The sequence below is a fragment of the Neoarius graeffei genome, chromosome 3 (genome assembly GCF_027579695.1).
Source record: "Neoarius graeffei isolate fNeoGra1 chromosome 3, fNeoGra1.pri, whole genome shotgun sequence".
Taxonomy (NCBI): Eukaryota; Metazoa; Chordata; class Actinopteri; order Siluriformes; family Ariidae; genus Neoarius; species Neoarius graeffei.
The window spans coordinates 12,087,336-12,113,745 of record NC_083571.1 but is presented as its reverse complement, the minus strand read 5'-3'; the positions used below and the strand labels follow the sequence as shown (position 1 = coordinate 12,113,745).

Here is a 26,410-nt window from a genome sequence, read left to right as displayed (position 1 = left end):
CACACAAGGAAATCGAGCTATTGTGTGAGGTACATTGTGCACCCGAGCCACAGGTGGCGCTACACGCCCCATCGTGTTGGTACACTTCCGGTTGTCGTCATGAAGAAGAGCTATTCAAGAGTATAAACAAAGTTATCAGCAGTGTTGCCAGATACTGCTGACGTTTTCCAGCCCAAAACATGTTCAAATCCGCCAAAATGCACTTAAAACCGCCCAATCTGGCAACACTGGCAGTTCCGTGTTCACAAGTTCCGTGCTCAAGCTGTTAGGCTTGCTCTAACAGACTGTATGGCTACAAACTGTCCTGCGCAGACCACTGTTTTGTAAGACAACTTATTTTGCACAATTGTATATTTTTCTAAAGTCCATTTTTTGCTTACAAAAAATTTTTTTTTTTTGCTTACAATTTAACTTATGTCTTAATAAACACACAAAAATTTCAATTGTTTTGTTTTTATTGACATTCTTCAGATGTTGGACATATATATATACACACACAAATACAATGACTTGTTTATGTACACAATTCACAGCTATGCAACAGCTGTACAGATGTATTTGGTGATATAGTAAGTGAGCTAAATTTTAACAGTGCAAACAATGCCACAAAAAGAAAAGATTCATGCCGTTGTCATGATTCGTTGTCATGCCGACCGAGGCTGTTGTGTTTCCCGCTTGTGGTCTCGTCACTCGTCACTTCCGGAAGGGGCAGCGCTGAAGTAAGTAGCTCGAATACGTAGCTCGATAGGATATACATGCACTAAGTAGCTCGGCTAAAATCGCATAATCTAGGTTGTGTAGCTCGATTACGAGAAATCCAGTTCGGTTCGATTTCAGCCGAGCTAAGGTGTTTCCATGGCATTTAGAACTTCGATTTCAGTCGAGCAACGGCAGAAATTCGATTTTCTCTATGTGCATGTAAACGCACTGATTGACCTCATGGCATAATAAACCCAGTAGACCTTTGGTCCAGGGGAGCTAAACATTCAAAGTCCTCACATTTCTTAGTATCAAAAGGCACATATACATTACTTAACACTCATAGTTTTCAAGTTCTGCTCCGGAAACAAAACCTACCCCCAAGACTAACCTGAGAGACCAAGTCTGTATCCGAAATCGCTCACTACTCCCTATATAGGGAATTACTGTATAGAGGACTATACAGTGAGCTCATTGATAAAACGAAAAAACACTTTCGGACACTACTCCGTCGTGCTGGTATTTACGTCATTACTGTCGCACAATTAAAACGTGCCAGATCAGTCGGCTGGTGGGTTTTCAAAATAATAAACGCATGCGTGTATTTTTGTGATAAATCCATAGTATACTGAGCGTATTTCCCACATTAATCAATACAAAGTCCCTGCATCTTTCAGTTCTTTTTTAAATCAAGGCTGATTACTTTCTTCTTTGTCGCTGCCTTTTATTAAATCAAATTCGAGACTTTTAATTTGATCTCTTTCAGTGCGACCGCAATGCATGATGGGATATATTGCTTTGGTTAGTCACCATCGTTGTACACCACTTTTCGTGAGGCACTGTGGGATACTTTGAGTGCACTATATAGGGTGTAAATAATCCTCACTAAGGTTTCGGACAGCACTACAAAATGGCGTCCTCACTATATCGTGAGTAGGGAGCGATTTCGGACACAGGGTAAGTCTGAAATCATTTGACAAATTTCAATTTCTCAAATTTCTGAGTATGAAAAGGCGCAGCTAGATCACCTTGTTAATATGTATACCAAGTTTCAAATCCGTATCATGAATAGTTTTGGATGTACGCTCCGGAAACGAACACTACTCTTAGAAACTAAGTCGAAATCTATTTTTTTACGTAAAAATTTGAAAAATACCTTTTTTCAAAAATCCAAAATAGCAAAAGGCACCAGTTCACATGTTGCTTGATATGTATACAAAGTTTCATGAAGATATCGTCAGTAGTTTTAAAGATATGGCCTGGAAACGAAAACGTGACCGGATGGACAGATGGATGGAACCAGTTTCTATCTAAAAACAACACTAAAATCAATTCGTGCAGCCAGTGATAGGTTTTTAAGAAGTCCGCCTAAGTGGAAATGACTTTGTTGGATGTTTTATTTACTGAATTTGCAAAATAAAAATAAAAATGCTCTGTTTCTCAAAATCGAGTGCATGTGGATAGAATAAAACAGTTATTCCATTCAATCTCGTAATACACGGTGTAGGTACAATACAGCCCGTCTCTTTAAGAAACTACATTTCCCATCAGCCAACTTCCGCGTTGACCTGCGTCACGCGGGGGCGGAATCACCAACGTTACTTCCTCTCTGAAGGCATAAATAACGGAACACGCTTCCGCTCTTTCTCTTTCCGTCGGGACCAGCGGTCTGCGGACACAAGGAGAGATTTGCTCTGACCGAGCAAACCAGATAAAGACGTCTTTTCTTTTCTTCAAGAATCAGAGTTTCGCGCTTTTCTTTTACCTTTGGCCACGGTAGACTCTAAGATCGCGCGATTTTAAACTCAGCTTGAGTTTACAACCGGTTTATTCATTATCAGTACGTACGACTGCAGCTCAAAGCAGTTAATTAAAAGTTAAGAAGCGACTGAATCCTTTTTAACTCAAAAGCTGTGCACATTGTTTAATCAGAGACTTTCTTTTCATCATGAGCGACCACGAGCCGGACCAGGAAGTTCTCTGCGCCTCAGGGAAGTGACTCACGTGCTCCACAACGGTGAAACTCCAAAGTCTCGGAACATCTCTTCATAATCTTGCTAGAGGCAAGATACTAAGTAAGACTGGCAAATTTTGGGCAAAACCTAGTCTTAGGAATTAGCTTTTATTGAAGTAGTGTGAATTTAACCTCAGGAACGGTTTGTTACACTGTAAACACGCAGCGTGTTGAATTGATTTATTGTTTTGTTTTAATCTCTCAGTTGTTTTAATAGATAGGCTGTGCATGCTTCTCTTTATTCCTGACTAACACTTTAATTTCCTTATCACACATTTTGACCTTATCAAGGTTTCAGTGGATTCAGTACTGTTATTTGTCCCATTAGCATCCAAAGCTAAGTGTATTGTCTTAGAAACACGTGGCGGTCCTCCCCCACTCACAAACACAACTTAGCTAGCATCCCTTTGACTTAGCTTAGCCACACGAGGTTAATCTAGGCCTAAACGAACACGTGGTCACCAGGCCTGACACACACACAAACACGTGGTCACAGGCCTCACCTGGCCTCACAAATACACCTCAGTTAGCATCCCACGCTAGCTTCTTTCTTTTGCTAGGCCATAGGCCTTACCACGTGGTCAACTCCTCCTCTACAAACACACGTGGAGTTAGCTACCAGAGCTAATCCTTTTTGTAGGCCACACACAAGGTCTTTCTCTCTCTCCCCACACACAAACACACCTTAGCTAGCATTCCTTTGTCTTAGCTAAACACAAGGCTAATCTAGGCCTCCACACGTGGCCACGTGTCTCACAAACCCACCTTAGCTAGCTTCCCTTTGTCTTAGCTTAGCCACACAAGGCTAATTCCTTTGTTTTCCTCAAATCCCACGTGGTGATCCCTACACCACGTGGACACACACGAACATACCTAGCTAGCATCCCACGCTAGCCTTCTGCTCAGGCCATAGGGCCTTTCACTCACACACACATATCACTGTTTGTATATATTTCAGCTGCCATTATCCATTTTTCTTTGTTATAATAAATTAATTTATTATTGAAACTGTGTGTTTATTTGTGTTCCAATATCTTTGAAGTCCCCAATCTCCAAAGAATTCTAAAAGATGCATATGATTTATGTAATATGGTAAGTGATCATAATTTGGAATATACCATAATTTAGCTGTTTGGTAATTTATTATTAAGCACCAAAATTAATGGTATTAATTAATTAATTCATTCATTATCTCTAGCCGCTTTATCCTTCTACAGGGTCGCAGGCAAGCTGGAGCCTATCCCAGCTGACTACGGGCGAAAGGCGGGGTACACCCTGGACAAGTCGCCAGGTCATCACAGGGCTGACACAGACAACCATTCACACTCACACCTACGGTCAATTTAGAGTCACCAGTTAACCTAACCTGCATGTCTTTGGACTGTGGGGGAAACCGGAGCACCCGGAGGAAACCCACGCGGACACGGGGAGAACATGCAAACTCCGCACAGAAAGGCCCTCGCCGGCCCCGGGGCTCGAACCCAGGACCTTCTTGCTGTGAGGCGACAGCGCTAACCACTACACCACTGTGCCGCCCATGGTATTAATTAATGAGATTAATTAATGAGACTGATTCAATGAAAATGATTCACTGAAAACGATTCAAATGAGACTGATTCAATTTTAATTATTAACCTTCAGATTTAATGAGATTGATCACTCAATTACCCAAATGCACCTACAACGGCTTATAGCCATCAGCTCATATGACTCAATTTCATGGAATAACTGTTAATTATCTGGCGAGCTTGTTGTTAACAAAAGACAAGCTTTACTCCCGACATAAAAAAAGATGTACGCTGAAGTGAACTTCCCACTTCCGAGTCAAGTCGGACGCAACATCAGGACCCCACAGGCTGCATCGTCATGTCTTGATTGCACCCTGGAGATTATCTCAGCGCTCCAAGGAGGACATGAAGGCAAACATGACCTCAGACTATGTGGGTAAAAAAATGCGGTCTGGTAATAACTTGCTCACTTCCTGGACAAAAATGACACAATTCCAGGATGAGTTCCTGTTTTGCGTTTCCACTGGACTGTCGAGACGACGAGCATTGTGCATTGTGTGAAGCGTCACAAGCTGTGTGCTGGAACTAAAACAGGAGGCAGCAGAAACAGTGAGCATGGAGGGAGATGAGACTGAGGATGTTTTGTGGCGTTTTTACTTCAAGCACAAACGGTTCAATAAGAGCCAATCAGAAAGCCTCGTTCTGTCTGACATGTTCACATTCATGCCAAGAAGTCGCATGAACCACTGAAAGGGAACAGGAGTAAAAGGAAAAGCATCTTCTCGGTCATAAATGTCTGCATATGGATGTTACTTCACTCACTCACACACCGCCTCGCTGCTCTCAGATACGTCACACGCAATGAAACACAACGAGAGCGACAGAGCTTTCCTTCCCCCAGCCTCTATTCTCAAACCAAAAGCATCCCAGACCTCCTGCTCATCTCCAACACCAACCTGTTCTGCCTGCTCATAAATATCTCCCTCCCCTCCTCAGTGGGGGGAAAAAGTGGTCCCCCAGGGACATCCCTCGCGCTCCTAATCTCCTCTCTGATGAAACACACAACCATAAAAAGCTGCACTCACATGTCTGTAGCCCTGAGAAATGTCTCCGGCCACGTCACCCGCTGCTGCTCCACATCCGGCAGGACAGAACTTCCTACAGCAGGAGACAACAATAAAGTAGCTGCTTACATGCCGGCTAATCATAGCAAGTGCACACGCACAAACACACACAGGTAAGGTGACAGAAAATAAACATGAGCCTCAGGGGTTAATTTACATGTGCAGAGAATGAAAGCACAAGCGATAAAGACTTTCAGACTAATAAACAGACAAAATGAGGGGGGAAAGACAGACAGACAGACAGACAGAGAGAGAGAGAGAGAGGGACACAGTGCTAGAGTGAGAGAGAGAGACAGTGCTAAAGTGAGAGAGAGAGAGAGAGAGAGAGAGAGAGAGAGCTAGAGAGTGAGTGAGAGAGAGTGCTAGAGAGAGAGGGACACAGTGCTAGAGTGAGAGAGAGAGAGAGAGTGCTAGAGAGAGGGACAATGGGACAGTGCTAGACTGAGAGTGAGACAGAGAGATGGAGAGAGAGAGGGACAGTGAGACACAGTGCTAAAGAGAGAGACAGTGCTAGAGTGAGACAGAGAGAGAGAGAGAGAGAGAGACAATGGGACACAGTGCTAGAGTGAGAGTGAGACGGAGAGATGTAGAGAGAGAGAGGGACAGTGGGACACAGTGCTAAAGAGAGAGACAGTGCTAGAGTGAGACAGAGAGAGAGACACACACACAATGCTAGAGAGAGAGAGAGAGACAGTGCTAGAGTGAGAGACAGTGGGACACAGTGCTAGAGTGAGAGTGAGACAGAGAGACGGTGAGAGAGAGGGACAGTGGGACACAGTGCTAAAGAGAGAGACAGTGCTAGAATGAGACAGAGAGAGACACACACACAGTGCTAGAGAGAGAGAGAGATAGAGAGAGAGACAGTGCTAGAGTGAGAGACAGTGCTAGAGAGAGGGACAGTGGGACACAGTGCTAAAGAGAGAGACAGTGCTAGAGTGAGACAGAGAGAGAGAGACAGTGCTAGAGAGAGAGAGAGAGAGAGAGAGAGAGAGACAGAAACAGTGCTAGAGTGAGACAGAGAGAAAGACAGACACACAGTGCTACAGAGAGAGACACACACAGACAGACACACACACACACAGAGTGTGTGTGTGTGTGAGAGAGAGAGAAACTGACAGTCAGACATAGAAACAGAGAGGGTGAGAAACAGGGTTCAAATTATGAATTCATCTTTGTGGGGGTCTCTTTAAAATTTTTTTTAAAAAGCATGGACGTGGCTAGTAAATATATAAATAATAAATAGCCTTACAGGTGCGCGTTCCGTGAGTGAGAGTCTATGTGGTTCATCAGGCTATACTTACACACACACAGCAGTCTTACTGTGTTTTTGTTGAACATATTGGTTTTGCCATTTTCCTCCAGCCTACACTTTAAACAGAGGGAGAATGTGCTCTACTGGTAGAAAGTAAAAGCCATTCCCTTACCATCACAGACCATATACACCAAAGTGGGCGGTTTCCAGCAGGCTGTGGTCATGAGCTTTTTCTTGAAAACTTAACCAACGAATGAAACCAAGGTCAAGTGGTTCTTCTTCTGAAAGGATTAACGTGTGCGCGCGCGCCTGTCAATGCTTGCGAGCTCTCAAAAAGATAGTTTGCGTGCATAGTGGCGTGGTGGTGCTGCGTTCACCAGACCATGCACCCAGCCGTAATGTGTTCTTTTGGAAAACATGTTTATTCTTATTCTTTAAGGCTATTTGTCCATCCTTAATGTAAATATTACTCAGCGTACTGAAGGAAAATGAGCTTGATTTGTGATTAAAATATAACGATGCTGCATCCTTCGAGACCCCCACAGATACAGGATTTTACTGCGTTCATGGGAGACAGTCCTCACTCTGTGGGAGCTCAGCTCTCACGTAATTCGAACCATGGTGAGGGAGAACAAAATAGATAGAGTGAAAGAAAGAAAGAAAGAAAGAAAGAAAGAAAGAAAGAAAGAAAGAAAGAAAACAGCAAGACACAGAGACACATAGAACAACTGAGTTAGAGAAAGACCGACAGAAAAAAAGAGAGGGACAGAAAGACTGACACCCAGAGACACAGAGAAAGAGACAGGGACACAAAGAGAGAGGAGGACAGAAAGAAATGGACAGTGTGCGAAAGAGACAGAGAAGGGGGAAAGACTGAGCAAGTTAAAGAAAGAAAGACATGAGATAAAAGACAGAATAAGTGAGTTAGAGAGACAGAAAGAAAGACATGCAAGATAAAGAGAGACAAGTGAGTTAGAGAAAGAAACAGTGCGAGATAGAGAACAAGTGAGTTAGAGAAAGACAGACAGAAAAAAAGAGAGAGGGGAGAGAGAGAGACACTGACAGCCAGAGACACAGAGAAAGAGACCAGGACACAAAGAGAGAGAGGGGGACAGAAAGAAATGGACAGTGTGTGAAAGACAGAGCAAGTTAAAGAAAAAGAAAGAAAGAAAGAAAGAAAGAAAGAAAGACATGTGAGATAAAAGAGACAGAATAAGTGAGTTAGAGAGAGAAAGAAAGAAAGAAAGACAGAAAGAAAGAAAGAAAGAAAGAAAGAAAGAAAGAAAGAAAGAAAGAAAGAAAGAAAGATGTGAGATAAAAGAGACAGAATAAGTGAGTTAGAGAGACAGAAAGAAAGAAAGAAAGAAAGAAAGAAAGAAAGACATGCAAGATAAAGAGAGACAAGTGAGTTAGAGAAAGAAACAGTGCGAGATAGAGAACAAGTGAGTTAGAGAAAGACAGACAGAAAAAAAGAGAGAGGGGAGAGACACTGACAGCCAGAGACACAGAGAAAGAGACCGGGGCACAAAGAGAGAGAGGGGGACAGAAAGAAATGGACAGTGTGCGAAAGAGACAGAGAAGGGGGAAAGACAGAGCAAGTTAAAGAAAGAAAGAAAGAAAGAAAGAAAGAAAGAAAGAAAGACGTGAGATAAAAGAGACAGAATAAGTGAGTTAGAGAGAGAAAGAAAGAAAGAAAGAAAGAAAGAAAGAAAGATGTGAGATAAAAGAGACAGAATAAGTGAGTTAGAGAGAGAAAGAAAGAAAGAAAGAAAGAAAGAAAGAAAGAAAGAAAGAAAGAAAGAAAGAAAGACGTGAGATAAAAGAGACAGAATAAGTGAGTTAGAGAGAGAAAGAAAGAAAGAAAGAAAGAAAGAAAGAAAGAAAGAAAGAAAGAAAGAAAGAAAGAAAGATGTGAGATAAAAGAGACAGAATAAGTGAGTTAGAGAGACAGAAAGAAAGAAAGACATGCAAGGTAAAGAGAGACAAATGAGTTAGAGAAAGAAACAGTGTGAGATAGAGAACAAGTGAGTTAGAGAAAGACAGACAGAAAAAAGAGAGAGAGGGGAGAGAGAGACACTGACAGCCAGAGACACAGAGAAAGAGACCGGGACACAAAGAGAGAGGGGGACAGAAAGAAATGGACAGTGTGCGAAAGAGATAGAGAAGGGGGAAAGACTGAGCAAGTTAAAGAAAGAAAGAAAGAAAGACGTGAGATAAAAGAGACAGAATAAGTGAGTTAGAGAGAGAAAGAAAGAAAGAAAGAAAGAAAGAAAGAAAGAAAGAAAGAAAGAAAGATGTGAGATAAAAGAGACAGAATAAGTGAGTTAGAGAGACAGAAAGAAAGAAAGACATGCAAGATAAAGAGAGACAAATGAGTTAGAGAAAGAAACAGTGTGAGATAGAGAACAAGTGAGTTAGAGAAAGACAGACAGAAAAAGAGAGAGAGAGGGGAGAGACACTGACAGCCAGAGACACAGAGAAAGAGACCGGGACACAAAGAGAGAGGGGGACAGAAAGAAATGGACAGTGTGCGAAAGAGATAGAGAAGGGGGAAAGACTGAGCAAGTTAAAGAAAGAAAGAAAGAAAGACGTGAGATAAAAGACAGAATAAGTGAGTTAGAGAGAGAAAGAAAGACATGCAAGATAAAGAGAGACAGAACAAGTGAGTTAGAGAAAGAAGACATGCGAGATAAAGAGACAGAATAAGTGAGTTAGAGAGACAGAAAGAAAGAAAGACATGCAAGATAAAGACAGACAAGTGAGTTAGAGAAAGACAGACAGAAAAAAAGAGAGAGGGGAGAGAGAGACACACTGACAGCCAGAGACACAGAGAAAGAGACTGAGACACAAGGGGGGGGACAGAAAGGGGGGGAAAGAGAGGGAGAGAGACAGAAAGAAAAAGACAGCACAAGATAAAGAGACAGACAGAGCAAGTGAGTGAGAGAAAGAGACAGAAGGGGGACAGAGACAGACAGAAGGACAGAAAGAGCAAGTTAGAGAAAGAAAGACAAGTGAGTTAGAGAAAGACAAACAAAAAAATAGAGAGAAAAAAATATGTCGGGACACGACTGGTTTAGGTTAGCTGTAATTTATTCCCGACTGTAACCCGTTCCTTTAGTGGAAGTTTATTTAAACAGAGCTTCTCTGAATTCTAAATGACTTCCTGTTCCCTGTATTTGCTCACTACAGACTATTGTGCAGCGCACAAACCAAAAGAACAGCATGTGACATTCAGCCGCAGAAAGAGAGCGACTCTGATCCATACCTGCTCCAAATGAACTAATTCAAGAACGGATCATTTTTAGGTCACAACATTTTGGTTCTTATAACGAATTAATAATTAACAGATAATTAAACAGTGTGCCATAAATGACGTGTTTGTTTAGAATGTTGTTCTCCCCCCCCACTGAGCGACTCAAAGATCATTACGCTTGAAAGTAAACTGTGGGAGCTTGGGATGTGAAATGTGTGGAATAAACGGGGGAAAAAACAGTTACCTGTAGCGTGAAAGGGAGAAATGGCTGCCTTTGTCTGTGCAGGTCAGCAGCTCTGAGGAGGAAAAGCACAGGAGGGACACGAACACAATGAGAGACAATGAGAGAAGCTTAGAAACGTCTCCTTGGCGGAAAATCAGGGATCTATCTCAACAAACACAACAGGACACGCACACGCAGTCAGCACAACAGGATGAACGGCCTGCTTCCTTTACCACATCTGGGTTGAAAACACCTACACACACACATTGATAAAGCATGGGAGTGGATATGTCATGTTAGTGAGAGCAGTGCGTTATGTCGGGACATGCTGAGCGAAGAGACAGCGAGGACATGCCAAGGCTTAGTCCGACTTAACGAGTGGAACCTGATTTAAGATCCAATCTAAACTGGGGAAAAAAAAAAAAAACACCCTAGAAAATTGTTGAGACACTGTGCTGATTTCTAGCCAACTGGATCATTTTGGTTTGGGTCCTATTTGTTTTAGTTTTGCTTCATACTATGTATAATTGAACCAAAAGGAAAAACACGGGTTGAAAAAGTTGGGGGGAAAAAAAAACCTTGAAAAACTCGTTCATTGAGCTGAAACACGGCATCAAAAACGATCCGAGTCCAGTGAACACGGAGCCAGTGTGAAATAAATAAATAATTCTCTCAGTGCAACTAAGCCACGATGGAGTTGGAAGCACGTCTTGCGCTCACACACACACACACACACACACACTCACTCTCGGACCGGGTGTTTAGGCCCAACGTGTGGTTGCTATGTCATCACCTGCGTAAAGAACCGCATCGAGAAGGAGAGCAGACTAAACACTAAGTGTGAGAGAGGGTGAAGACGTGTGGCCTACCTGTTTGGTTCACGGTGGTGTACGAAAGCCGGAAGCCTCTGCCTGCGGAGTGACGGCTGGAGCGGAAGCTTACCGTGAGCTCACTGGCGTCTGTGTAAAGCGGCTGGCTGGTCACCGGGGGGTGGGGTTTCATCTCGCCGCAATGCTGCCAGTACACTAAGACACAACGGGGACACGGAGTCAGAAATATCATCTATCATGTTAGACTTTGTGTAATGTGCCACAACACAGCCAATCATAATTCTCAGGGGAGAGAAAGGAGCGTGGCCAGACATACATATCATATACAAGCTGAATTATGAAGAGTGGAAAAAGCACTTAGGTCATAAATTAGTTTGCAAAACTGAAATCAGGGCTGTAAATAAACCGAATATATGTTATTAGCTGTGACTGAGTTATGTGCAGCTTTATCTGTCCGGCAGCACAGGCAAGGCACAATAAGACGACGCATCAGAGAAAGACGTTTTGTTGCTCTACTTTGACCTCAGACAGCAATCGACTAAAAGGATGCACACGTTACGAAATACAACAATTAATTCTATCCACGTTCACTGGATATGAGCAATCGTGCGCTCTGATTGGCTGCTCTACTTCTAGGATATCAGCTCGTGTACTGTACCGTGAGGAGAGAAAAACAAAATGGCGGCGCGCGTTGCTGAACTAACCGAGGACGAAATAAAAACCTCGACTCGAAAGCAAAACCCCAAAAAATACAAAGCAACAAAATATGGAATGAAAAGCATTTGATGGTAAGGCTGTAGCCTTTATAGTTTTCAAGCATTATTATTAGAACATTTTTCACAAATTGCTCCGGTCATTTCGCCGGTTTGTTTACAGTCTAAGTGGAAATTATTTTGTCGGACGTTTTGTATAAAAAGTTATTTACTGAATTTGCAAAAAACAAAAAATGCGCCATGTGGATAGAATAACAGTTACTCCACTTGGTGCTACGCGCCTCGTCGGCTATCAGCTCATGTACGACTCCATTTCGTGGAATAACTTAAATACTGGATCACTCTTGAAGCTGCACTCATAACACGTATTAAATATAATGGAAATCTGTCCAATCTGATCCAGTACTGAGTCACTTTTTCAGTAGCAGACTGGTGTTTCACTGACCCCCTCCCCATGTGGCCAGATCACTCTTCATTTCAGCAGGTTCTCCATTTTCAGCTCCATAAAGCCCTGGCGCGTTGCTCGCCGTCACCTGAACCGTCTCTTCCTCCTAACCTTACAGGCCGGCCATGAAATAATGAGTCGTCTTTTGTCTGAAGCGGGAGCCTGAATGAAGGAGCGTCGTGGTGAGACAATAAGGTTGTAAAGGGCCGGACGTGCTGTGATGTACATCTGATATACAGTGACACCAACGCCATGAAGTATTACACCATGATTCCTCACATAAGAGCTTTTAGTTTGAGATCTGGAGCTCACGAGCTGAATATTCTGAATCTATTATGTTTAACGAGCACTTTATCTATTTATCTCATCTCATCTCATTATCTCAAGCCGCTTTATCCTTCTACAGGGTCGCAGGCAAGCTGGAGCCTATCCCAGCTGACTACAGGCGAAAGGCGGGGTACACCCTGGACAAGTCGCCAGGTCATCACAGGGCTGACACACAGACACAGACAACCATTCACACTCACATTCACACCTACGGTCAATTTAGAGTCACCAGTTAACCTAACCTGCATGTCTTTGGACTGTGGGGGAAACCGGAGCACCCGGAGGAAACCCACGCGGACACGGGGAGAACATGCAAACTCCACACAGAAAGGCCCTCGCCGGCCCCGGGGCTCGAACCCAGGACCTTCTTGCTGTGAGGCGACAGCGCTAACCACTACACCACCGTGCCGCCACTTTATCTATTTATATAAAATTATATAGAACTTTATTTTTAATATTATTTAAAATATTTTACATCATGCACGAAGAGACGAAGAGGAGAACCTTTTTTTTTGTCGGACAGTGAAGCGCGGTATGGTACTTCGATCGTGATTCGACATTCTGTTGTCATTTCTATCGCCATGTGACAGTGTTCAAGATAACATTTTTTTTTTTGAGCGTGTAGCAAGAAAATGTGACACAATAGTAATTGCGTCACAGAGTTATATATTAAGCCTAGGTCACAACCGGACGTACGATTTTTTGGCCGTGCGATTTTTGGCGTTTCCCAAATCGCTGCGTTTTTTTTGTTCGTGGAGAAAGACGCACGTTGGCCGTAAGTTTGTCTTGCAACCTGAAAAAAACGTAAGCGCCCGTAGAGTTTGTTTGACATGACAAAGAACCTCTGCGGCCGGTCTGCGGCCAGTCTACGGCTCGAAAATCAGCACGTCACACGCGCACCCTCTGTGCATTTCACGCGCGCCCTCCGTGCGTTTCTTGCGTTTTTTGCACGTAGACCGGCCGTAGGAGCACATACGGCCGGTTGTGACCGAGGCTTTAAGGAATAAATGTGCGAGCGACAGAAAATAAAGATGTGAGTCTTATGACAAGTTTACAACAATGTTTTATTGTAGTGAGCCTTTATATCATTGTGCTAATATGCAAATGTAATGATACGACTACTACAGCAAGCGTAAAGACCCATTTTTGGTCATTACACATTACTCATAGCCAGCTAGGAAGGTCGTCTATTTGAGCCCTCATTTTAAAGCTAATTTTGTGATCAAGAGCTATGAGTAGTGTTAAAAAAGGTTTTGGTTTACTTCTCAATTTCATGAATAATGCTACTTATGCTTAAAAGTTATAATGCCCCAACGACGTTAAAGGCGAAGTCCGACACCATAATGGCTTATTTGAGATAAAATATTTAGTTTTAATTTGTGCAAATAAACTTTTTGGACATTCTGTTTCAAATACTGGATTCTGCCCGTTTACCGCGATCGCGAAAAACCGTCTTTCTATATTATTAATTTATTTATCCATCCATCCATTTATCCCCCGCTGGACAATCGGCGACTGACTAACCCAGTTACCCTGGGAATGCTAGGAAATAAGGAAAGCTTATGTCAGGTATGAGGTAGGAGGCAGATATACAGTGGGGCAAAAAAGTATTTAGTCAGCCACCAATTGTGCAAGTTCTCCCACTTAAAAAGATGAGAAAGGCCTGTAATTTTCATCATAGGTACACTTCAACTATGAGAGACAGAATGGGAGGAAAGAATCCAGGAAATCACATTGTAGGATTTTTAATGAATTAATTGGTAAATTCCTCGGTAAAATAAGTATTTGGTCACCTACAAACAAGCAAGATTTCTGGCTCTCACAGACCTGTAACTTCTTCTTTAAGAGGCTCCTCTGTCCTCCACTCGTTACCTGTATTAATGGCACCTGTTTGAACTCATTATCAGTATAAAAGACACCTGTCCACAACCTCAAACAGTCACACTCCAAACTCTACTATGGCCAAGACCAAAGAGCTGTCAAAGGACACCAGAAATAAAATTGTAGACCTGCACCAGGCTGGAAAGACTGAATCTGCAATAGGTAAGCAGCTTGGTGTGAAGAAATCAACTGTGGGAGGAATTATTAGAAAATGGAAGACATACAAGACCACTGATAATCTCCCTCCATCTGGGGCTCCACGCAAGATCTCACCCCGTGGGGTCAAAATGATCACAAGAACAGTGAGCAAAAATCCCAGAACCACACGGGGGGACCTAGTGAATGACCTGCAGAGAGCTGGGACCAAAGTAACAAAGGCTACCATCAGTAACACACTACGCCGTCAGGGACTCAAATCCTGCAGTGCCAGACATGTCCCCTTGCTTAAGCCAGTACATGTCCAGGCCCGTCTGAAGTTTGCTAGAGAGCATTTGGATGATCCAGAAGAGGATTGGGAGAATGGCATATGGTCAGATGAAACCAAAATAGAACTTTTTGGTAAAAACTCAACTTGTCATGTTTGGAGGAGAAAGAATGCTGAGTTGCATCCAAAGAACACCATACCTACTGTGAAGCATGGGGGTGGAAACATCATGCTTTGGGGCTGTTTTTCTGCAAAGGGACCAGGACGACTGATCCATGTAAAGGAAAGAATGAATGGGGCCATGTATCGTAAGATTTTGAGTGAAAACCTCCTTCCATCAGCAAGGGCATTGAAGATGAAACGTGGCTGGGTCTTTCAGCATGACAATGATCCCAAACACACCGCCCGGGCAACGAAGGAGTGGCTTCGTAAGAAGCATTTCAAGGTCCTGGAGTGGCCTAGCCAGTCTCCAGATCTCAACCCCATAGAAAATCTTTGGAGGGAGTTGAAAGTCCGTGTTGCCCAGCGACAGCCCCAAAACATCACTGCTCTAGAGGAGATCTGCATGGAGGAATGGGCCAAAATACCAGCAACAGTGTGTGAAAACCTTGTGAAGACTTACAGAAAACGTTTGACCTCTGTCATTGCCAACAAAGGGTATATAACAAAGTATTGAGATGAACTTTTGTTATTGACCAAATACTTATTTTCCACCATAATTCGCAAATAAATTCTTTAAAAATCAGACAATGCGATTTTCTGGATTTTTTTTTCTCATTCTGTCTCTCATAGTTGAAGTGTACCTATGATGAAAATTACAGGCCTCTCTCATCTTTTTAAGTGGGAGAACTTGCACAATTGGTGACTGACTAAATACTTTTTTGCCCCACTGTAAGTGCAGAATTGTATTTAAAGGAGAACCGAAGGCAAATTTTTTATTATTAAATATCGGAATGCATTTTTGATAGCTATTTTGTCGCTGCTATAGCAAGTTATGAGTGTTTGAAATATGCTCTGTAATATATCAGTCCATATGTCAAAGCGATGGCCGTAAACGAGATTTGTTGAGACCTGTGCGAGACATCGTAGGACGGAAGTAAAACGTACAGCGGAAATCAAAGTGACCGACATCTGCCAATGTTGTCAAAAGACGTGCGCGCCCTCTTTCGAATGCTGACGTAATCATGCCGGAAGTTTTATTTGTTTTGATAGCGATCAGGAAATTTGAAAAAAGTAGGCAGCAATCATCATTTAAACTCGTTTTTGTGCAATATTTCGTTTGGAAAACAGTTTTCAAAATGGCGGCACTGACACCTGGCTGACACTTCACGTTTCGAAGTCTCGCACAAGTCTCGTGAAGATCGCGCGGATAAGCGACGCCTGCCGTGGACCAAACGAACTAAATTCAACATGGCTAAAAACCGAATAGGCTGATAAGTATAATATTTAATTGCAATTACAACCCCGATTCCAAAAAAGTTGGGACAAAGTACAAATTGTAAATAAAAATGGAATGCAATGATGTGGAAGTTTCAAAATTCCATATTTTATTCAGAATAGAACATAGATGACATATCAAATGTTTAAACTGAGAAAATGTATCATTTAAAGAGAAAAATTAGGTGATTTTAAATTTCATGACGACAACAACACATCTCAAAAAAGTTGGGACAAGGCCATGTTTACCACTGTGAGACATCCCCTTTTCTCTTTACAACAGTCTGTAAACGTCTGGGGACTGAGGAGACAAGTTGCTCAAGTTTAGGGATAGGAATGTTAACCCATTCTTGTCTAATGTAGGATTCTAGTTGCTCAACTGTCTTAGGTCTTTTTTGTCGTATCTTCCGTTTTATGATGCGCCAAATGTTTTCTATGGGTGAAAGATCTGGACTGCAGGCTGGCCAGTTCAGTACCCGAACCCTTCTTCTACGCAGCCATGATGCTGTAATTGATGCAGTATGTGGTTTGGCATTGTCATGTTGGAAAATGCAAGGTCTTCCCTGAAAGAGACGTCGTCTGGATGGGAGCATATGTTGCTCTAGAACCTGGATATACCTTTCAGCATTGATGGTGTCTTTCCAGATGTGTAAGCTGCCCATGCCACACGCACTAATGCAACCCCATACCATCAGAGATGCAGGCTTCTGAACTGAGCGCTGATAACAACTTGGGTCGTCCTTCTCCTCTTTAGTCCGAATGACACGGTGTCCCTGATTTCCATAAAGAACTTCAAATTTTGATTCGTCTGACCACAGAACAGTTTTCCACTTTGCCACAGTCCATTTTAAATGAGCCTTGGCCCAGAGAAGACGTCTGCGCTTCTGGATCATGTTTAGATACGGCTTCTTCTTTGAACTATAGAGTTTTGGCTGGCAACGGCGGATGGCACGGTGAATTGTGTTCACAGATAATGTTCTCTGGAAATATTCCTGAGCCCATTTTGTGATTTCCAATACAGAAGCATGCCTGTATGTGATGCAGTGCCGTCTAAGGGCCCGAAGATCACGGGCACCCAGTATGGTTTTCCGGCCTTGACCCTTACACACAGAGATTCTTCCAGATTCTCTGAATCTTTTGATGATATTATGCACTGTAGATGATGATATGTTCAAACTCTTTGCAATTTTACACTGTCGAACTCCTTTCTGATATTGCTCCACTATTTGTCGGCGCAGAATTAGGGGGATTGGTGATCCTCTTCCCATCTTTACTTCTGAGAGCTGCTGCCACTCCAAGATGCTCTTTTTATACCCAGTCATGTTAATGACCTATTGCCAATTGACCTAATGAGTTGCAATTTGGTCCTCCAGCTGTTCCTTTTTTGTACCTTTAACTTTTCCAGCCTCTTATTGCCCCTGTCCCAACTTTTTTGAGATGTGTTGCTGTCATGAAATTTCAAATGAGCCAATATTTGGCATGAAATTTCAAAATGTCTCACTTTCGACATTTGATATGTTGTCTATGTTCTATTGTGAATACAATATCAGGTTTTGAGATTTGTAAATTATTGCATTCCATTTTTATTTACAATTTGTACTTTGTCCCAACTTTTTTGGAATCGGGGTTGTAGTTGCCAATATGAGTCACGATATAAGGTTACTAAAACCGAAAACGTAATTGAATAACACGCTAATTAAGAAATAAAGCAAGTTTAAAAATGACTTCAGTTCTCTTTTAATGATAAAGTGCAAAAACACACAGGCAAACAATCCAAATCGGCAGGCAAACCTCAGAAACGTTAAGACAAGCACAAAAGGTCGGGTGAGGCGCAAACAGGATATCGCAGGCAGCAAGAAAACAGGAACGAGGGACAGGCACAGAAATCAGGAAATCGGACAAGGGTAATATAAGGCTCGGTAACACGAACTGACGCAGCGCAATACTTCGCACTATGCGTGCGTCTAAGCAGTCCGCACATACTGCTCCTCAATCAGATGCGGGTGTGCGTCGTTAACAGCGTGCGTGCGAGAGGTCGCCCGATGTGTGCACAGTCTGGAATTCGCTAGAGTTTTCTTCAGGTGAGCACGCCAAAGCGAGCCGGACTGACAGCTTATAATGTTCTTTGAGAAGTTGGCCAACTTTTTGCACCGCATTTCTGTGCAATACACTGGGGAAATTGATTAGCAATTCTTCAAAATTGGGTCGCATTTTGCGATGCGATACTGGCTGTCTTGAATGCTGCATGTGACCCATAATTCTCATCTCATTATCTCTAGCCGCTTTATCCTTCTACAGGGTCGCAGGCAAGCTGGAGCCTATCCCAGCTGACTAGGGGTGAAAGGCGGGGTACACCCTGGACAAGTCGCCAGGTCATCACAGGGCTGACACATAGACACAGACAACCATTCACACTCACATTCACACCTACGGTCAATTTAGAGTCACCAGTTAACCTAACCTGCATGTCTTTGGACTGTGGGGGAAACCGGAGCACCCGGAGGAAACCCACGCGGACACGGGGAGAACATGCAAACTCCACACAGAAAGGCCCTCGCCGGCTACGGGGCTCGAACCCGGACCTTCTTGCTGTGAGGCGACAGCGCTAACCACTACACCACCGTGCCGCCCCAATCGCAGATCATTGATTAATCAAACAAAATCCATACAGATTCCTCATCAGTGTCTCGTGACAGAATGTGACTCGTCACCATGCGGGAAGGTGAAACTTTTCATATTCGGCTGTCTAACAGAGACCTGCATGTGGCCCCCATAGCATGATGCCGCCGCCACCATGCTTCACCATGTGTATGATAGTCTTTGGGTGATGATCTGTCTCATTTTATGAAATGTGCGTGTAGACAGTGTTTCCCCTACCATTACACTGGAGGGGTGCTCCCCCCCCCAACTTTAAGGTCAAAATAAATAAATAAATAAATAAATAAATAATTTAAATAAAACACCACCACAGGAGTGCAGTTCTATTGTAAAAATTGTTATAATTAATGTTCTAAAATAAACGTGACTCCTTTAACTGTTTGTTCAGGTCCAAATGCTCTGTAACAAGAGCCGCCCCCCAAACTAGTAAACTTAGGGGAAACACTGGGCATTTTATATCCACTCTATATGGTTTATAGGATCCAAATTACACCGCCAGCATTTAAAAGGTTTCCTCCAGTTGAATTTTTTTGATGGAGGTCAGCCATTCAAAGGCAGTCAGGGTTGGAGCATCCATGTTTACATGAGTTTCCCTTTCAAACCTTCCCCAACCATCCTTATTAAGAACCCGGGATCATGCGACCTGTGGAGTCTGATACCCCTTTTCCACCAAAGCAGTTCCAGGGCTGGTTCGGGGCCAGTGCTGGTTCACAACTCGTTCAACTTGCGAGCCAGCTGAGAACCAGTTTGCTTTTCCATAGCTCAGGGTGCTAAGAGAAGCCACGTCATTACGTCGCTGTATACGTCAGTTACGTCGCTACGTTTGCATAAACCTTGGCGCGAATATCAAAGCAAAAACAACACGGAAGAAGCAGCAGCAGCAACAACAATAATAATAATGGATGACTTCGCGTTTGTACAGCTGCTGCTTCTCGTCGCTTAAAAATGGCGATCTTTCGCGGTCTTGTTATTGTTGTTGGTCTTAACAACTCCGCCCCCCCGCTGACGTAAGCGGTTCTTTCTTCTGGCCCAGCAGAGAGTTGGTGCTAGCCTGGAACCGGTTTTTCTGGCCCCAGAGCCAGTTCTTTGTCAGTGGAAACAGAAAACCCAGTTCCAAACTAAGCACTGGCCCCGAACCAGCCCTGGAACTGCTTTGGTGGAAAAGGGGCATGACTCATACCAGAGCACGACATGAGAACAAGATTTCACCCACTTTCACACCGACATGGTGCAAGTCGGTGCACTACCTCCAAACGAACACTGTTTTCCTATCTGAATTCACAACATGACTTCCACCCACACCTGCTGAAATCCTTAATCAACCTTTAAACCAGAAGCACAGTATTAAAAAAATGGGCGTGATGTACTTTGGGCAGGTGTCTATATTTCTTAATTAATTACAAAGAATCCACACAGTTTGTTCCGAAGGAAGAAGTGCTGGTGCAGGACAGGGTGTGAATCGCAGGATATAATGACATTTAAGGGATTAGCGTCTTCTCCTTTTGTTCGGTTAACTCGCAAAACACGTTAAAACAGCTGAGATCAGGACTTTCCACACGTGTAGTCTGCGTCTAATAAAAGGTCAAATGACGTGGCAAATAATCTCAACACAGTTAGAATGATTTTCTCCATACAGGGAATTCCAAGTCAGAAACTGGGAGCTTTGAAACAGCTCCTCTGTCTTTCTGACCAAACCTGGAAATGTTTACGCAACGGACTATAAAAACAACATGTCAGGTATCCAATGACAGAAAGTCTTGAAGTTACAGGATGTACAAGTCACACAAAACCTTACTGCATTCTACTTACGGAGGAAATTTTTGTAACAAGCGTTAATCCGACTGGGAAAGGATTCAAACCCAGGACTCTCTCATCCAGGCCAAGCGTATATGCACAATATTCTACATCATATAACATCCCATCCAGTGAAAGTAGCTTCTCTGGAGATTTGCTGGACTAGGACCCCGTCCATACGTAGCCGGGTATCTGCTAAATCGAAGATATTTTTCTACGTTTTGGCCTGTCATCCACATGAAAACGCATCAAAAACGAATATTTAAAAAAATTCCGGGCAAAGTGAAGATTTTTGAAAACTCCGTGTATGCCTTTTCGTGTAGACAGAGATAACCGGAGGTTTGCGTTTTAGAATGTCACAATCTGCGCCAAAAAAAAATGACAACAAATCTGCCCTGACGTCAAACGTGCGACCTTTGGCTACGTTTACATTACGTCGAATCAGCGGATCATCAGATTAACGTTCTTAAAACGATTCGCGTTTACACTAAAACCGTTAGCCGTGCACACAGCAACGCCAATACGCGGATACGCTCGGCTCCGCAGGCATCCTGCGCTCCAAATCACTCCGCCCTGAACAGCGAGTGCCCTCTGGAGGGTGCGCACTCCGGCCCTGCGCAGCTCACAGAGCGCGCGAGTGAAGTGCACAAGCCACGATTCGGGACTGAGCCGCTGTGTGTGTGATCCCAGCGCATATCACTTACTACTTGCAAGTGGAAGGATGGCAAGCCTAAAGACAATCATAACTACACAATGGGCAGTATTTACATCAGTATTTGCAGTATTTTCATACTTTTATACTCTTTAATGAAAGGTGATACAAGGCGGAAGTCCGCGCCGTTTTTCAGCAGTCGCGTCACATGCAGGGCTCGAAATTAACTTTTTTTCTTTGTGTCCCCCAGTGGTCCCGAATTCTGTGTTGTATTGTCCCGAATGGAAGCAATAGTGTCCCCATTTTTTTCCTCTCTGAAATAACCAGTGGTTAATATTATCATATGAAGTTACTATTATATTTGTAACTATGCGATTTTGAACCCTTTATATCATTTTTACAATAAGTCACAAAACACAAGTGACACATGTCCTATACATCATCTACTTCAAAATTACAGTTATTGCATTTTCAGTTTATTAAACTTTGGCGATCTCACTGTATGAATAGATACCCGTTTATTTAAAGGGGCCAACTAGCTCATTCAGAAAATGTTTCAACTCACTACATCTGCAGTACACTTTAGTTGAAAATAACACCCCTTTTATGTTCATTTCATCTACTTGTACCTTGAATATCTGTTGGCATTTATAAGCCCAACTTATCATTTTCACCATTACCGTTATCCATTTTTATGTAATATACCTGTTGCCCCATTCAGAGATGTTTTGAAAGCCATCAGCCATACCATCAATAGATGCAATGCCCTTGAGCAAGGCACCTACCCCAACATTGCTACAGGGACTGTAACACTGTAAAAAACCGTAAAGTCACTTTGGATAAAAGTGTCATATCATATAAGTGCAAACAAAGCAATGTAATCCAAGTTTTTTTTTTTTATTGTAACCTTTAGTCATAGAAATCATTTACATTATTTACAGTGCTTAATTTCATTTTCTTTGACCTAGATAAATTTCCCATTCATTTCTATGGAATTATTTGAAAAACTACACACATTTTCAAACATCCGCTGCTCTGGCATGCTTTCACCTAGAGACATGATTCAAACTTTAAAACGTAGAGAAACTTCTCCTCTGTGGATCTGGCATTCAACTTTTTGCTAGGTTCTATACTTTTGGATCAGTCCCAGCTCAAACACCATGTGGGTACCTGGAGAAATTCCGGCTTTATAATGGGTGTTTATTGCGTTACACACCAATGGAGCTCGTTAAGTTAGAGTGTAGAGAGCTTGGAAAAATAGCTCAAACTTTCTCATTTAAACTGTGTTTTCAGCCCCAATTTTCACTCTACACACACAATTTTCTCAAAAGTAGTAGTCACACTTGTCCTGATTCACACAATGTGTCTACCTACACGATAGGACTTACAGTTTTTGAATGAGAAATCTGAAAGAGAGGAGAGGACAGGCGCGCAGCCCCATAGACTGCCATTATAAACGTGGCTGCGCTTTGACTGTTAAATCAGAAAAGCCACTCGTTTTTAACTCGCTCTAGTGTCCTCAATTTTTACACTACAGACAAAAAAAGTACATCAGTGTGTTCAGGAGACCCTTGTGGCACTCAATGTGAAACAAGTTTGTGAATATCTCCTTCCGTTTTCGTGTAAACCCCCGTTGTTTGGAGGGAGCGCTCTGACGGAAAGCTGCCCTTTTTGTGTGCCCCTCCCCCACCCGCACGCTGAGCAGAGAGAGACAAAAATACAGTCCAGCTCAGCTCCGGCAACTGTGACTGCTACGCGCACTGCATCACTCTCACGATTTCCCCCGGGGGAATTGTCGTCTCTAGATCTATTTTTTTCCATTGTCCCGGGATTGTCCCAGATATGATAATTTTGTGTCCCGATGACATTTTTTATGGTCTCCGGGACATCGGGACACCGTTAGTTTCGAGCGCTGGTCACATGACCAACGCCAGCGAATCAGGAAGGTGGATGTCACAGTGACGTTGTCCAATGAGACGCCAGCTAGAGCTCAGCACAGCGTATCCGCGTATTTTGAATGTTTACACAGCACCGGAGCTGACACGATCTGGATTGAATACGTGGACGCTGGCGGATTCCCGTTTCCAGGCGTTTCCAGGCGGTTTAATGTAAACGGACAGTGCATCCGCGAAGAAAACGAGACAGATACGGTCTAGTGTAAACGTAGCCTTTGTTTACTGCAGAAGCCAGATTAAGCATGGACAAAGAGTAATGGATCGGAGTAGTGCCTTGAAAGCGTTAATTATTGTGCAGGTGCTATTTACATGTTTAATTTTAGAAGCCCAACTACTGACAAGATTCCCAATCAACGTTTTCTTGCGTCTTTTGAAGTTTATACTCCAAATTTGTGTTTAGAAGCAATTCTGTCTCCGAGTCTGTCCAGACCAACGAGCTTGGCGCCATGTTTTATGTTTAGGCGGAAGTGACGCCAACAGAGGGCTATTCTGATGTGATTAGGGGGTAGGATTTGGGGAAATAATGCCATCTACAGGTTTGGAATGCTTATGAATGTGATTGAAAACGCAGATGTTCGGTTATGTGTGGAAGGGATTTTTTTCGAAGACGAGGTGGTGTGTATAAAACATTTTTATAAACGGGGGGGGGGGGGGGGGGGGAATGTTCGGTTTTAAAAATACCCGGCTACGTGTGTACATGGCCTCGATCTGCAACATTTGATATCCACTTCATCATCACGTCAATGCATTTAGCGATAAATAAACAAGACTGCTCTGAGAGCACAATATCCCTCGCTGGCAACTCGGCCACAACTCTGGTAAAATGCGACTCAATTGAATGAAATTGCAATATCTGTATTATAATAGGTTCAATTTATATAGCGCCTTTCTAAAAACCCAAGGTCGCTTTACAATTATAGACAGAAGAAAAAAAAAAGAAAAAAAGTCCACCAAATAGGGGTCAGGATGTCATTCCAGTGGTGTAGCAGCCACAGTCCCACCAAAAGGCACACGAAAACAAGTCCCACACCGCCAGCACAGCTGCCGCGACGACGCCAGCAACATCGCTCGGAACATCACGCCAAGCATTAAAGCACAGAGCGCTGGACAACCACGATGTTAAAATGAGCAACGAGCTCACTGCAGTCCGAGCACAGGCATCACCCACGGCAAACCAAGGCCTGGAGGGAACCGATGCCCAAAACTGGGTCCGGAGCTACACCACAACTGGCGGATAAACATCAAACTACACAAACACACAGGTATTACCGACATATAACAAAGAATCCTGTCAAGTTTCGTGAGAGGAGTTGATTCCAGAAGGTGAGTACCCTTCCCGGGATGGACAGACATCACCACGATATAATCCCTCTTCGGGCCTTTCGGCCAGCGGGGGATAATAAAAATTGTGAGGGAAGTTGATTTCAGAAAGCAAGCACACGTTGATGAAATTGCCAAAAAGTACAAGTTTGATGCAAAACATATGCACACCCCTTCTAATGCACAACATGGGTCAAAAATGACCCGCATTCATTTTCCAGGTTATTTCATGCTGACTGAGTTTTTCTTTGCTCTATCTTTTGAAATCAATTTATTTTATGATTGACTATTCCAAGTATTCTTTAAATATCTTGTTTTTAATTACCACAAATCATTAATTTAATTTTTTCTTTCCTACTTTATGAACAAAAATACTTTTTATATTACTACACATGGGTCATCCAAGTGTGATTTAAAATTAAATGTCTTAATACTATAAGAATAATTTGTTTCAAGTAATTACTTTAGCAGTGAATGGGGCCAGTTATTTATTTATTTATTTATTAACTATGTAGTTAGCTAAGCCAACTACAATAAAATTAGCTAACTAAAGTAGAATATTGCCGCTTTTCCACTACAAACGCGGCTGAGTCGGGCTGAGCCGTGCCGTGCTGAGTCGGGCTGAGCGGGGCTGTTGGAGTTGCATTTCGACTACAACCGCGCTGAACCGTGCTGGCTGGAAGTGGGTGGACACATTGGGTGGAGTTAGCGAAAGTGGGTGGACGTCACGTGATGTCGTTAAGCAGCGCAAACAGTGACATCAGTGAGCTTTTAAGCGGTAGTCTCACAACCCGAATAGTAAACAATAAACATGGAGTCGTTAGTGTTGCTGGTCTTGGTGCTGTGGCTTGTTGTCACCGACAACGCCAACAGATACTGGCAAGAGCGTATAGATGAGGCGAGGCGCATAAGGCTTCATAATTCTCGTAATTCTCCTTCTTCCGGGTTTGCGGTGTTTACAGATCCCAGCGCGCTCGCGGGGCGTGTGTGGGCATGTGAGGACACTCCTCCTCACCAATCAGTGCACAGGGGAGTGTCTGCTCACGCCCCCAGCCTCACTCGGCACGGTTTGGCTCGCTTCAGCCCTACTCCAAAACGGTGCGAGTTTTAGGGGCTAAGCAGGGCTGAAGCGAGCTGAGTCGTGCTGGTTTTTGGTAGTCGAAACGCGAGCCGTGTCGGGCTGAAGTGAGCTGAAAAAGGGTAGTGGAAAAGGGCCATATGTCAACAGCTCGGTAGCTAATAGTAATTACTTGTAACTTTCTGACAAGTAATCTACTCACTCTCAAGGGAACCTAAACGTAATCAGTTTTTTTCTAAGGTAATGTTAGAATAATTGAAAAACATTACTTCCATGTATTAGATGGGCAAAGGGCGCTGTGCTGAGCTGTGAAATGTCTGACACAAGCACAATTCACAGTTCCCACCAAACGCTGGAGTAAATGCATGCGGCTCGGTTCTGACCCATGTGTGTAAACTTGATGTAGAATTACAAAAGCTGTGCTTGTTCATAACTTAAGAAAGGAAAAATAAAAATGAGGATTTGTGCTAAACAAAAACAAGATATTTACTGCATATTTGGAAAAGTAAATGACAAAATGAATTTATTTCAAAAGTATATCATAGAAACACTCAGCCATACATGAAATAACTTGGAAAATGAATGCAGGTCGTTTTTGACCCATGTTGTGCATTAGAAGGGTAGTGATACAAAAAGGGTTTTTATTCAAAAAGTAAGAAATGAAAAAATAAAATCAGGATGTATGATGATCAAAAACAAGTTAATTGAGGAATACCTTGAATACTGAATGATGGAATTAATTTATTGCAAAGATATAGAAGATTAAAAACTCAGCCGGGTCACTTTTGACCCATGTTTTGCATCAAAGGGTTAATAATCAAGG

General features: G+C 42.9%; 1 protein-coding gene across 3 annotated transcripts in view; it reads right to left on the bottom strand.

The window, feature by feature from the left end:
* dcbld1 (discoidin, CUB and LCCL domain containing 1) overlaps positions 1-26,410 on the bottom strand; it is a 160,470-nt gene that overhangs the window by 77,776 nt on the left and 56,284 nt on the right. For all 3 annotated transcript variants that reach the window (XM_060916409.1, XM_060916411.1, XM_060916410.1), the window contains exons 3-5: positions 10,943-11,098; positions 10,095-10,146; positions 5,307-5,379 (exon numbers count right to left, since the gene is read on the bottom strand). In XM_060916409.1, coding sequence (XP_060772392.1) covers positions 5,307-5,379; positions 10,095-10,146; positions 10,943-11,098 — 281 coding nt within the window. The remainder of the gene's footprint in view (positions 1-5,306; positions 5,380-10,094; positions 10,147-10,942; positions 11,099-26,410) is intronic.